General features: G+C 38.5%; 1 protein-coding gene across 1 annotated transcript in view; it reads right to left on the minus strand.

Moving 5' to 3' along the window:
* Positions 1–2,187: 2,187 nt before the first annotated feature.
* The window catches only part of gabbr2 (gamma-aminobutyric acid (GABA) B receptor, 2), a 167,259-nt gene continuing 154,390 nt past the window's right edge, over positions 2,188–15,056 (minus strand). The window contains exons 17-18 of the mRNA XM_042505973.1: positions 7,721–7,838; positions 2,188–5,649 (exon numbers count right to left, since the gene is read on the minus strand). Of these exons, the coding sequence (XP_042361907.1) occupies positions 5,484–5,649; positions 7,721–7,838 (284 nt within the window). The 3' untranslated portion in view covers positions 2,188–5,483. The remainder of the gene's footprint in view (positions 5,650–7,720; positions 7,839–15,056) is intronic.

Genomic DNA, 15,056 nt, shown 5'->3' on the forward strand with positions numbered 1-15,056 from the left:
TTACTAAAAACTTTCAGGTGTTGAAATATTCCCCTGCCAGCTGTTTATCATCCAGCAGGACAGTTGTTGTTTTAGCTCTAGCTAGCTCTTTTTTTAATTCGTTTGAAGATCCTCAAACAGGCTACTTCAAGTAAATCCAAGGATGTACGGTGTCCGTTTCACAGAGCCAGATAATGAGAGTGGAGGATTTGCTCGGCCACAATCCTAGCCAGCTGCTGAACACTGCTTCACATTTTAGAATAAAGTCTAGCATCCACATGCTAAATATTTGAAAGTTAGGAAAAATTAGACATCAGGACATGTGCACTTGCACACTCATTAATGATGCACAAACGCAGATGCAAACACACAGTGATCCTTTCAGTGACACACTCAGACACACACTTATCCCCTCCACCCTGTTCGAAGCTGGGTTCCTTCTTACTGTTGAATTATTCATCGACCTCAACATACAAGGCTTTTCATTACAAATATATTTTTCCTTTGCACTGGTAAGGGCACTAGGCAGCGTGCTCACTATGTGTGCTTTTTAGTGTGCCAACATCCTAAATGTTGACCAGTCAAGAGTATCATATGGGTGTTCCTCCCTCCATTTTTAGCTTTCTGCTTTAGTTTTCTGGAGAGATGAACAAGATTTTTGACTCAGCTTCAGCATTTCTGAGTCTAAAAAATAAAAACAGAGCTTTGTAATACCACTTAAGACTCTGTGTTGTATACTTTGGTCTTACATTAGGGACCTGGCAAGCTATGTGATGACAGCAATTCTTGCTATATTTAGGGAGCAAACAGGAAAGGTTTTTCTTAAACTGTGCATGTCTCCAGAACAGAAAATTGACATTCATATTAACAAACTAGCACAAATTCTAACTCGCAGTAAAAGGATTCCTTCAAGGGATTCAAGGGATTTTTTTTTCCTTGTCTGGCAGTGGTTGGACTTACAGAATACTCTGAAATGTCATTGGTGAAGGTGGAGGTGAGAATACATGAAGAGTGAAAGTTGTTACCATTGTACATTTTTACAAACCACAGATATTCTACATTTGTACATTTCATAAATAAGTTCTGATTACATGTTTATGAGCTGAGTTTCTGATGAGAAGGAGGAGGGGATAGGGATTGACATGAAACCTCGAGCCTGCAATCAGCAAGTGACAGGCTCCATGGCCGTTTTGATTTAACATGCTGAATTGGCGCAAAAAAAGCCAACAAGGGTCAACAAGAGCCTATGGTGTGGGACACACCGTGTTGACGATGGCTGCTAACCTTCACTATCTTGGTGTGTCAGGAGGTGGTAAACTTCAAAGAGACTGTTGAGAGATAATGCAAGTTTTTTGGGTAGTTCTTTCAGGGTGCCAGTAGGTGCTACTAAAGAGCGATATTTTTCTGATTCTATCTTAAACAGCTTTAAAAACACAGACTGTGGACTGATTTCTCCGTTGACTGATTTCTCTCAAAAGTCCAGTATGTAGGATTTAGGGACATCACTGGCTTAAATGGTAGCCAAAATACATATTCTGACCATGTTTTCATCAGTTTGTAATCACCTGAAAATTAAAGCCGATGTGTTTCTTCTTTCTTTCACTTCTACAAACAGATCATTTTCCATGGAGTTTGCCATATTTTTCTACAGTAGCCCAAAATGAAAACGAAAAAACACTCTAGATGGGGCAATTTAGGTTTTTCTGTTGGCCTCCATTGTTCTACACACATGGCACGCAGGAAAAGTTTCTGTTTTGTAACCAAACCTCTAGATGTCACTAAATCCTACACTCTATACCTTTAAATCAACATTGTGAATGCAAACATACATGGAGAACCACAGGAACGATTGTAATACATCCAAGATTATTTTCAGTCTCACTTTATTTAACGATGATGTGAAAAGTAAAGGCTGTCCATAACATTCAGACAATAAAAGAAGAATGTTATTAAAATCCCCCCAATAACAACTAATGGCTCCAAAAAAGGTTCAGGTGTTCCAAGTGTGATACTTATTTTATACAACTTTTTCATATCTATACCTCATCTGTACATAACATAGTTACAGATACTGTAAATTAAAAAAATGACTTCCAAGTATCCTTGTGGCGTATTCGTGAAATATTTCCTATGTAAAAATGAGAATGTACGTAAAGATCTTTTACATATACATATATATATTTCTCTATTCTTTCTGTAATAAGAAAACAAGTTATTGCCCCTCTTGAACATGTTGCATTTAACATAGGTTTTGTTTTCCATTTTAAACTCTTAATAGAACTTAACTCCATGTGATACCACATATCAAACTGACAAAACAGTAACAGAATGGACCTGTGTGTTTTCCACTAAATATATACGTCATATTGTTATATTTTTGGACATGTATGTTTCGTGTTCTCCAGAAACCCTGATGATGACACATACAAAGATATAATTATATACGTATATGTCACTTCGATCTGCAAACTAAAAAGGTAAAAAGACCTGTGGCAAATACAAACCATCGGCATGACGTTATTTATTACAGGAAATTATGAGCCCTTGACCTACCACAATTGCATTTGAACAATTTTTCATCCATGTCGAAAAAAAAAATTGATAAAAGAAAAACAAAATTTAGGGCACATTAATAAAAACAGAACTATACCTGATGATCTGCATTTGGCATTTTAGATGGATTTAAAAAAAGTCAGTTTGTAATTTTGGTAAAATGCCAGGAGTGGGTTATTAGGATTGATCATTTGCTACTAATTTCACTTTATTGCCCTCAGTGAATAACTGCTAAACCAGTAGCATAGTAGATATGATGATGTTGAGTTTGTCCACTGAGAATCTTGGCATTTGACATGTGTGAGCTGATCAACAGGTTAAAAGAACTGAATGTCTCGTAAGGAAACATACAACCAAATTGTAGGTGAGAGGATGAAACGACAAGAGTGGATTTGTCACGACAGTTGCAAAAACAGAGGTAACTCTGTGAATTATACATTTCATTTCATGCCGTCTTGAGAAAGCCAAATACCAAATATTCCATACATGGACACCATCATTGGGGTATCAGCAAATTGTACACAATCACATATAATGTAATATATAAAATGTGCAGTTGGTTTCACTTCTCCTGAAGGAAGAACCAACCTTTTGACAATGTCTCTCACTCACTTGTCAAGTGACCGTGATTCTCTGGTTGGCAAAGGTGCGGGAGAAGCCGTGACTCCTTGGAGGTCTGTGCTCAGGGTTTCCCTGCTCCTGTGCTCAGCAGGGGCTGGAAGGGGAGGAGCTCTCACGGGAAGTCACCCTGATATGTCCGATTGCAGGTGGATCTCTGCCAGCTTTTCTCCCACTCCAAGTCTGTATCTTGGACTGGCCTTTCGACTGAAGACATTGTTTATGATCTGACATCAGCTTGCAGAGAATTCGCTCCAGCCAAAGTGGAGCTTTTATCAATTTCTCCCACACTGTCCCATGCATTGAGGCATTGAATTGAAATAAATCTATGACACATACCATTTACAGATGTGCGGCCAATGTTGTTGGATTAGCGCCAATTTCACCTTATTTGTGTACTGTTGGTCCTGCAGGCTACAATATAAGACAACAGGCACAGCGTTCAAGAAACGCCTTAAAAACTAAAAACCAAGACACCAATGGTGAAACATATGCTAATAACAAACTTTCTCACACTCCAGAAAATGTCCTCTTTTGTTTGGAGTCCCTGTTTGCTTTTCTCCTGCATGAGGACAATTTTACAAAAAAAAAGGACGACACTGTGTCGATGACCATTTTGCTGTGCAGCCTTCTTGGGCCCCAGTTCAACGGCACTGAATTACATTTCCATAGCAACTGAGGTATGTTCACTGTTGCTAAGTGTGAAGTGATTTTTCTTGACACTCAATATGACAGAAAGCCCTGTGTCTGTGCTTTATGCTCTTTCACTGTGACCAGCAGTGGTGTCATCATCGTCTTGGAACTGAAAGCTACAGCCGGTTGGGGTTTTATTATGCAAGGCTCCCCTGTCTTCGTTCTTGTTACTACCGCACATGGAAATTCAGGTCAACCATTTGATCCAAACTAGTTGTGGAACTGGTAGACCTACATCCTTTCCACCATCACTTCTTGTGTGTTCTTTCTTCCAAAGAAGTCATTGTGTCCTTTTGCCATTGACATGAACCCCATCGCCCCGTGTCTGTGCTGGTTAGCTGTGAGGGCTCGGTCAGATGAACATCTTAACAGTCTACGTAGACCACTCTGTGGGGATCAATATGACCAGGCCCATCACTAATGCCTCGTCTGAAAAAGCACCTGAATTCATAAGGTGCTCTCTTGCGTTTGAAGTGTACATCTGAATGTGTGCATTTCTTGGCATATAACACACACATATATAACAACTGTGGAACACTCTTGTGGTGCCTTTTAGCTCTATTTTCTAACATATGCAGCCTTGGAGACCTGTTAAAAGGCATAGCATTGATATTCTGTAGAACATGCTTTCTGAGGACATATTAAGCAAGTTGTAAAATATGAAAAGCCTATGCAAAGTCTGATGTGAAATCTCCGATGACACCAGTGGTGCAAATTTAGCAAAGTGGAAAAAAAAGAGCCATGTGTTACTCCAAGTTACAGGAACTGGCCCCCTGGTGCCTTTTCATGTTCTGTGACTCACAAGCTTTGATGTATCCTATTTTGCTGCCCATAAGCTAATTTATCATCAGTTGCACAAATCAATTCAGATCTCTTTCATATTTCTAATTCTTTGTAGGGTGCCATGTCCTGATTATCTGCCTGTTACAAGCTCTACACATAGAACCTCTTTTAATGTCCATTCACAGCATATACAAAGCTTACAGTACGTCAAAATTAGAAATGAAGATATTTACATGTCTCCACAAGAATGAGCAGGGGATGGGGAATAAAATGGATGATTTCCTTGTTGGGTTTTGTAAATTCCGCATCTCGACACCGGTATCCAGTCACAGAAGCAGTGGAATACTCAAGTTAGATGGCAAGCTCACACGTAGCTGCGAGCACATACATACAACAGATAAGGAACAGAAACAGACAATCCCCTCTGAAGCAGATAAGGCTACACGTCAGGTCAGGGCTGGTCCACCACTGTTCTGCTATTGGGGTGCCAATGTGTCTGTGCATGTGTGTGTATTTGTGTGTGTTTGTCTGACTATGCATATGTGTATATGCCTAGGCAAGGGGAGCAGATGAACAAGGGGACATTGCTGTGAATTGTGGGAGTTTGTAAGGGTCATCCAGTGCCCACTCTGTCTCCTCCCACCCCTTCCTGACTGAGGATTTCAGTTCTCAAGAGAGGCCGGGGTGAAGAGGTACAAAGAGTGAAACTTGGACCCCCCTCCCTCTCTTCTCCCCCTGTCCTCCTTGTTCCAAGACAAAATACGCACATACGCTGATGATATCAGTCTATTTGTTGTAGAAAAAAATAACCATATATGTCTCCTCTGCAAAGAGCCAGGTGGGGGAGTGAATGAAGCTCACAGGCCAGAGACCATTACCCGGTAGGAGGGGGGCATGTGTCTGTGCCGTGGGCTGGAACCAGGGCTGCCATTAGGGCTGGTGCAGCTGGCATCAACCCCTCCTATGGAAGGTAAGTAGGCATGGTGCAGGATGGGCAGCTGCAAGGACAGTCGACGTTGTATGCTGCAGATAGAGAAAGAAAGTCTAAGTCTAAGTATCATAAATGTTTGTTTACCACAGAGCTTATTTTCTGCAATGATCAAAAATCCAATGGAAAAATCCCATGGGCTTTTTGATGAGGGACCCAAGGCAAAGCTACCTTCCTGGTCAGCCTACAGAGAAATGCCATCTCTGGGGCACTCTATATAACCTCTGTAAGCAGTTAGTTCTGACCAGCGGCTGTAAACAGCTCCCATTAACTAGCTTTTCTCCTGCTGATCTCAACACCAGTGTAGCATATAGGTGTCCTGGGGAAGATCGCTGTCATCAAATATGTTTTCTTTTGCCCCTTGGACAACAGGAAGGCATTAGTCTCAAGCCCTTTGGTTTCTGTGCCCATATGCTTATTGCTTATAAATACTCAATACTCACCTTCAGTTTATTGTATTTATTACAAAGTACTAATTAAAACACAAGTGAAGAAAAACAGGATAGTGGTTTGGTAGGATTCAATCACAGCCCAGAAGTGGTACATGCAGTGATCCTGTTCAGTTTCCGCTTGAGATTTTTGCAGTTTTTGTTTGACAGTTTGAATGGAGTATTGATATAATCATACCCAGCTACAATGATAAAGAAGCTCTGTAACAGAAAAGATAGATCACAACAGACTGGCAATATACAGTATATTTGATACAAGCCCTCAGCAATTCTTCTAATTGTTTTTCCTGTATTCTTTAGCACCCTCATTCCCTTCTTCACTTCTCCTTACTAAACCGCTAATCCACCGTGCCTCCCAGCTTCTGGGATCATCTGACAAAAAGAACATTTCATGCTTCCGCCTGCTGTGACAGTTCGCACCCTACCTCACCAGTGCTAGCGCCACTGCCAGCCGTTTGCAAGAAAATTACATAACCAAATGTCAGTTATGTAAAAAATTAAGAGGGTAGGATGAAATCCAAGCTCATTCAGTGATAGACCTAGAAAAATGTCTTAATTAGGTGAACTTTGAAATATTAATGCACCTCAGACCTAGTCAGTTATCCTGACCTGTTCTATTTGTGATGGAAACACAAGCGTCAAGCTCATGAAGAAGATGTTTACATTTTTTTGATGTATCATATATGATACAGACATTTAATAACATCCACCTGGTGTGCATGTCTCAAAGTGTCACAAGTTGTCCTCTTCCACCTTTACTCTCATCACACCTCGTTTCTCACTTCTTTATATTTCGTCTCTTCTTTCTCTTCTTTTTCTCCCTTGCTGCCTCTTCATCTCTCTTCCCTCCATGTGATCAAACATTTATGCGGCATGGGAATAGCTCCGAGTGTTCCTTTACTTCTGTTCTCCTCCCTGTCTATTTTCAGAGCTGCTTCCAATGCGAGCTGTAAATCACTGGTTACATAAGCCTCTGTGAGTCTCTACCTCTTTCTTTCTCTCCTCCTCCTTATCTCCATCTTTCTTTCCTATCTAAACATCCTTCTCTCTTAATCCATCTTCTCCCTGTAACTGCCCTCTCTTCAATATTTTAACTCCCCCACCCTACTGTCTGCTGTCCCTCCCTTCTACATCCATCTGTCCCTCTCCGTTGTGCATTCTTCTTCTTTTTCTCGTTAAACAAGCGTGGGAGGGAGAGCTCTCAATGATGCATGAAGTGTCCCCCCATTGATGGAGTCAACATCCTTCAGCTTTGCTTCCTTATGAATAGTAAGTGAATGTAGATCAGCATTTGTCGTATGAGCGTCTAAACCATTTTCTTTCACAAGTTGGGACAACAAATCAATCAGCTGCATGCCTACATATGCATACTGAGTTCATGTTTATATGTGTTTGACTGTGAGTATGTATGCAGCAGTGAGTCCATGATGGTAGAACACACATACGCTCTGTGTGGTTATATGTATGTTGATGTGCGTGGGAAGAAAAGTACAGGACCGGTCCATGCTTTCATAGGGCTCTGTTGCCAGAGCAACCGTCTGAGAGCTGCTGGTGGTTGCGATAAGTGTGACGTGTAGTCTGATGAGAAAGCTGACAAGATAGAGGGGAGGGGAGACGGACACGGGGGTAGAGGTGCTGAAGAAATGGGAGAGCTTACTGTTCGGGCGAGTTGATATCCTCCAGGGGACCTCTGTTTATTCTGGAAGGATCCATGGAGCCCCACTGCGCCTGAGGCTTCTGCTCCAGGTGATTCTTCAGTATCGACTTCTCTCCGTCTGCATTGAAAACATGTGCAGGAGTCATAAACAATATGATAGACTGTGTCATACTTAACTGATCAGCTATTGTAAGCAACATGTGCCTGGCACCTGAGACATGACATCAAAGGTGTACTAAGCAGGATTTTCAGAAAAAATTTAAAAAAAAACAATGAATAGCCTCATACAAAAATAATCGCTCTTGATTGTTACTTATGACCAACTAGAAATGTGTGGCAGGGTATTAATCTGCAGACACTCTACCTTTATTTTTTAAATCTCTTCTTATTTTGCTGTGGCTGTGACATTTGTCGATGTGTAGCCTCAAGGGCTCGGGACCGTATAAAAATGTAGCAATAAGGAAATAGCAACAAGAATCCAAGAGAAGCTTCCCAAATCAAGGACAATGGTCAGAAATGCACACAAATATAGCGACACCTAACACCAGGCAGACAAAGCTCGTTCCACAACAAGAGTAAATCTGGGGTTTTCGTCAAATTTCACTTTTGCTGGAGAGCAGTGATGGAGAGGATAGGGATGACGAGCACCATATAGTTAGCCTGTTTTCTGTTGGACAGGTAAGTGCTGGTGATTAGCTTGGTTAGCTTGCTATAGTACCAGCTTTCCCATTATAACAAATGTAACGCTCCTACAATAGTCCAGTGGCCTGCAGAGTTTGAATGGTGTATTTACAAACTGTAACTGACGTCCTTCATAATATTCCTTTAAGGGTATGCTTAGACCAGCCTTTGGACACAATACTTGAGTCTGGATCCATATTTGTTTCTTTATCTTTTAAGGAGGTGGGGTAGTCACGAGCATGGAAGCTGCTTCTTGTTTTTTATATCTTTAGTATGATCCTGTCACCATATAAAAAGCAACATAAACCTGTCAATTTTTGATATGAATCTACCAAATGAATGCACTTCCTTGTTTGGGGAGGTTTATTATCAATACAGATGTGCATTTTCACTGCATACAGTATATTCACAACACAAAGGTAATATTACTCTTTACTGACTGCACTTTCACTCTGAAAGTGCAGTCAGCTGCAGTAGACTGCTTCAGACTATGGAAAACTTTTGTCTTAGTTGTAATAATGGTCTGATAATATGTCAACCAATGTCTGTCAACTGATTGCATAATCTAATCACACCATATATTCAGGTTGATATTTAAAGCACAAGTAAAAATATAACTGGCACCTGTGTGGGACAAATTAAGAAAGCAGGTACAAAGGGAACCATGACATCAAAGTAAGACAGAAATCAGACAAAGAATCCAGCAAGGAAGGTGAGGGGGACAGAAGAAAAAGCTTTCCAACATGTTTTTTTTTTTTTGCATTCTCCGGATATTGCATGGGCAGACGATGAGGTTGAAGTACAATAAGAACCCCCCCCCCTACCCGACTACAGAGTTTTGTCTCCAGTTGTCCCAGATTCCCCAGCACTTGCTGACCTGATTCACTGATCATAGCACTCCATGCCCTGATTGGACATCTGAGCTTGCTGCACTATTTTCGAGCAGTCTAGTCTCCTCATCTCTGGAAAAAAGCCTAACCTTGTACTGTAGCTCTCAGGGCTGTGTTAAAAGCACGGACACAGATATTTATACTCTTCATTATGGAATCAGAATATGTGTTCATGCCACAAAGAAAGTATTAGGTTGTCAAGTTTGTTTTTTGTTGTTGTTGTTTTTATTTCAATGCCATCAGAGTCCAGGGTCTGCCCAAGTATTATACTGTAAAATAGGGGTATAAGAAAATATTCCTTAGGTATCACAATATTATATGTGTGATACTGTATCGATTCTCACACAGTATCAATTTGTTAACAGTTTTTCGTTTTTGAATTTGTTTACCTAAAGAATTCTGACATTATTATTTATTTATTTATTTATTGTTATAATAGAGTAGTGTGTTGTTTATACTGTGACAATTTTCCTAAAACTGAACTGTGTTCATGTCTTCACCACACACTTATCCTGTGAGATTTTCTTGAAAAGTTTAAATAATAATTCAAACATTAAAACTAAAATTTTTCATTTGGTTTTCTTTACAGAAATGAATAAAATGCAGATATATAGGTCTACTCTATATTTTTCTAGCCAGAGAGAGAGAGAGAGATGGAGTGTTGCATAATCACTGTTGACATGGCATTCTCCTCCTATAACCGCCACTCATTCACAGCCCCCAATACATTTAGACCAGCTCTCTTATGAATACTGATGACTGCAGTTAGGAGCCAGCGATGATGGTGATGGTGATGGTGATGATGATGATGACTGTCAAGCACAAGCAGATTAAGGCTGGGGAAAAGTTTATATGCTGGTGATCGTTAAAAGAGACCGAGTTTATTTCCATAATGTGTGTCAGATTGACATTTGTGAGCAGCACCTAATGTGCTGTTTCACTTCGTCTCTTTCTCCTTTCTTTTTCACAAGATCGTTATCATGAACACTTCAACAACCTAGACACTCATAAACTTCTTTGTGAATAAAAAAAGCATTTGCTGGGTCATATGAGATTCTCGTTTTGAGAGAGCTAGTAACGCTCTACTAAGTTTTACTTTTGTCTGTCATTTTAAAACATTACTTGATAACAGGAGCAGGAATACAACTATGTGATGAATTAGATGGCCCATTTCTGCTGCTTCGTTGCATCTGAACGCAATGCCCCAAGTGGAGACTGGATTATTTAACAATATTCACTCATTAAAAGGAACATTTCTAGACCAGCATTAGCACATTTTTTTTTTTTTTGGGAGTGTTCTTTTTTTTTTTTTTTTTGCATTTTCCTCTTGTTTTGCTAAATGTTCTTATTCCTTTTCCTACCGTGAATTCTGCATTCCCATGTAAGTAAATAAACTAAACTTTGTATATATGTCCATTCCTATGCCAAACATCCTCAATTAAAATTTGGGGCTACTAGTCCTTATGGTGGTGCTACAACAACAATCTAAAGTTTAAAACTTTGAAAATTCATAGCAAATCAACTGTAATGCTATGACATTGCAACTTTCAACAAAATGTAGCCCTTATTAAGGAGAAATGTTTAGGTGCTTTGACTTAGCAGGTAGTCTGGCACTCTGATTTTGCAAAAACTGTAAAACTAATCAAACCTCTTCCCCACACCAAATTTGCTACACAACATCTTCAAATTGTATTATTAATTTTTGAAATACCAAACATTGAGCTCATAGTGCATCAAAATGTTGTGGTGTAAACAGTAGTGTAAACAGCTAATTCTTGCAAAATAAATCTCCAATGTTCATGAAAAAAAGAATATCTTAAAGCTGAATTTAAAAAAACAAACAAAACACTTCTATCCTTATGTTCACAATAGCAGTAAATGAAAATAAGAGCATATTTAAACATCCATTTGTCACTCATAAAGTAATCAGTCTTTGTAAACATAAATTACAGACATCACTATGTTGTCTAGATAAAGTACAAAAACTCTGAATTTTGTCTTGTTTATAACCCTTTGAAACATGGATCGAAATTAGTTAGAATTTAATTTGCCTCTAGATGTCTTTCTAAAGCTATTTAACCTATTGAATTCTGAGAAAATTGGTTTTATTTCTTTTAAAAACGTGGGGGAAAAGGCAATCAGCAGCTTGGCAAGAAATGTCCCACTAACTGCAACCCTTGGTAAAGGGTTACTTCTGACCTGAAAATTAGTTTAGAAAAAAAAAAGAAAAAAAAAAAGAGAGAGGGAAAAGGAGATAAATGTCCAGAAAACTATGTTCCAAATTTATAATGATACATTTAAAATCATGTAACAGAAAAAAATGTGTACAAAAAAAAAATTTCAGCAATTTTTTTTCGGGTAATTTTCTTGTTTTCATTTTTTTCTTTTCTTTTCTGTGCTTATTTTAGGGTAATTTTCTTGTAATTTTTTTTTGCTAATTTCTTTCTTATTCTTGGGCTGAGTCTTTTTTAATTTGCCCATTTGTACTTTAAAGCGATTACTTTCAACAAATGGAAAATATAAGAATGTTTTGCTTAAATTATGCTATCTTATTAATTTCAGATAAAATTACACTTTTTTCTTTATTCTTTCGTGATTTTTTATGAATTGAGATATCATTTTAGATCTTTTCACAGGCACAGGATACAGTGCAAAGAGCCAATGCAGTTACTTATGATGTCTTGTAAAATCTTTCAAATCACTGAAAAATATCACAACCGACTAAAAGGATAAATATAAGACGACCAGAAATCTCACAGATGGTAGCTCATTTACTAATTATCTACTAATCAAAATAATCTTGGCACTGATTTCTAGCTGCTCCATAAAAAGACGGCAATGAGCTGCTCCATCAACCAATTGTGCATCAACACAGACATATATTTATTTCCTTAGACCTAACAAGGCTAAAACAGGAGGGTGTGTGTCTGTTGTGCATTTACATGTGTGCGCACACACAAAAGATGTGAGGCAGAGAAAAAAGAGAAACAGAGGGAGGCAGAGAACAAACTAAAACACAAAGAAGAAGCATTAGACACGTTGCTTTGTGAGCGCACTGACTAACTGCCATCAGTTCATTGCGTAACCATGAACTTTCACAGATGAGGAACTTCTCAAACAATTCCAACACGCTTTGCTCCCAATCCGCAGAACGAGCGCAGCTGTTTTACTCTTTTACCTTCCCAAACTCAGACAGATCCATTAGACACCCCTGAGAGCAGCTTTGTGCTGGCATGTGCATCAGACGTGCTGAAACTGGCTGCTGTACATCACCATCGCTCTGCATCTGTTCAAATGGTGCCTAATGCTAAGCGGTGCTACTGGGGTGTAACGATTCAGTGATTCAATTTGAGGACCCCGGCTTCATAATGTCTAAGATACAGCTGCGTCAGTTCAAACAGCCTGTATCGGGCAGAAGATGGGAGGGTAAACGACACAGGCTTTCTCTACTGGAAAAGATGAATGTGACATGTATCTTTATATTTTAGCTCCTGATTTCCTTGTGTTTCCATATGCTTGTCTCACACCATGATAGTTCACCTTGACTACCCCTCCCCTTTGTAATCGCCACTGTTTTCTCAAGTACATTCTTCAACACCCAGCAAACAACACCCCACATACCAAATAAGTAGGTGCAAAATCAAGTATGGACCCAATTTCAGGCTTAATAATAAAGGTGGGAGAGTTGATAAAAGTGTGACTACAGTATGTGTAAAACTTGCTAAGCAGCAGTGCAGGTACTGTAGTTAATCTCATGACTCATCCTGAGAGACGTCACAGACTTGCTGTCAGACACAGTACTCATGTGTCCCTTCTTCACCTGCAGCTGTCAGGAGCTCTAGCAATGGAAAAAAAAAGCGTCAAGATATATTTTCAAGCTGCTGCTCTGAAAGCAGCATCAAAATCCTTTACTAACGTTTCTGAATATGCAAATGTAACATTCATATAGCAAAAAATGATTATTATTAGATCATATATAAAGACTAGGTTTCAATTATTTACTAACAAATTATTCTGGATGTTATGATGGTCATGAAACAGTGATATAAACCATTTGAATGTACATTATTCTCTCTGAAGTGAAAGAGAAGAATATGCATGAGTGAACAGCAATTACTTTATCAAATTGCATCAGACTGAACTACATTGATTTAAAGGGAGACAAGTCTGAAATGTATTATACTGAGCTGAGCTGGATCATACTTTTTTCATAAACAACAGAGTCTGTTGCCGATCCTTGAATTTGTCTAATGATTTTGGCGTAGGCCCTTACAGACAAAAGTTTACAAACACACATCAAAAAATAACCTTTCTTTCTCACCCTGAGATGTTTTGTGTGTGTTACTGACAGCCTATTTAACTATAGATTTAAGGACTAATATTATGATACTGAAAATAAAAACCTTTTAGTAGGATTGAATGTGATTTTTTTAATAACCCATATATGAGAAGCAACTGGCCTAAGTATTTTTACGTTATCTTATCTGGCCCCCATTTTCAAAAGGCTTGGACTCCCCCGAATAATCTAATCAACAGAAAATTAACTGACAACAATTCTGAGAATCAAGTAATGATTTTAGTAATTCTTTTACACAAAGAAAAACGTTTTGTAAGTGAATTAGGCGGGTTTCTGTTATTTGTTAAATTTTTACTTTACATAAAATTCATGTGTTTGTTAAGTTTAAATATATATTTTTAATACAGTCTACGTAATTATGTCTGTTGCTATCTTTACATAATATCGATGTGTTATTTAATCACGAAACATTAAAGCTAAGTGAGGATTGGGATTCTTCTTACAGCCACAGGGTGACAGTAATGCTACACAAACTGCCGTAAAACCTGAAAGAAGATGATTAACGCTTTAAACTGCACACGTGTTTGCATGCGAGTAGAAACAGTGAGTTTAAAAAAAAAAAAAATATTTGCGGTTATTAGGTTAGCAGTCCAATAACGTTACTCAGTTAACGTTACACATACTCAAATAAATGGCTGGTTAGTTGCTGTAGGCTTGAGGTAAGTTACCGCTTAACTTTCAGCTCACTTGTTATGACGATGAACTAATTGAGGCTTTTTTTTCCCTGCAATCAACACAGATAAACACTAGCAAAGATACTCATTTGCAATACTGCATGTCACTCATCTTCTCTTTCAAAGAGGATAGCTCCCAGCCCAATCAGTACACCTTTTGTTAATTATTTTATTTGGTTGAATACATCGAAGTCATGATAAAGAATTATATAAAGCAGGCTTATAGAATTTTTGAAACAATTGTAGCTCTAAAGAACCCTATATAAAGTGCACCAATAATTAATCTATCAACATCCTTGTACATTTTTCTTCTAATTTTACTCCTTGTAATCATCATGCTGCAATATTTCAACTCCTGAATGATGGTGCATTGATTATTCGTACTCCCGCCTTTTTGGCCAAAGTGCTGCACTCAACAGGTATGATCAAAACCTGCAGCTTAATTACTATAGATGTAGTTATCAGTATTTTTTTTATTTTTTTAGATTACATTATTCTCTTGTTATTGTTCTGAATAGTTTATTTATTTGAAGATCCTTGTTCTATAATTTGACCAGCTCCCCAAATTTACATATTCTATATACAGGCAATAGGAGGCCCTATTGACTGAGATAGACAAACCACTGAAACCTATCACGAGTCAGTGTATCATTAAAGGCACTTTAAACTTTTAAGGTAAAACAGCCACATATTGCTGATTTAAAGGCATTTGAATTTCTTTAGTTTATGGCTCC

Source organism: Plectropomus leopardus, chromosome 18 (genome assembly GCF_008729295.1).
Source record: "Plectropomus leopardus isolate mb chromosome 18, YSFRI_Pleo_2.0, whole genome shotgun sequence".
NCBI lineage: Eukaryota > Metazoa > Chordata > Actinopteri > Perciformes > Serranidae > Plectropomus > Plectropomus leopardus.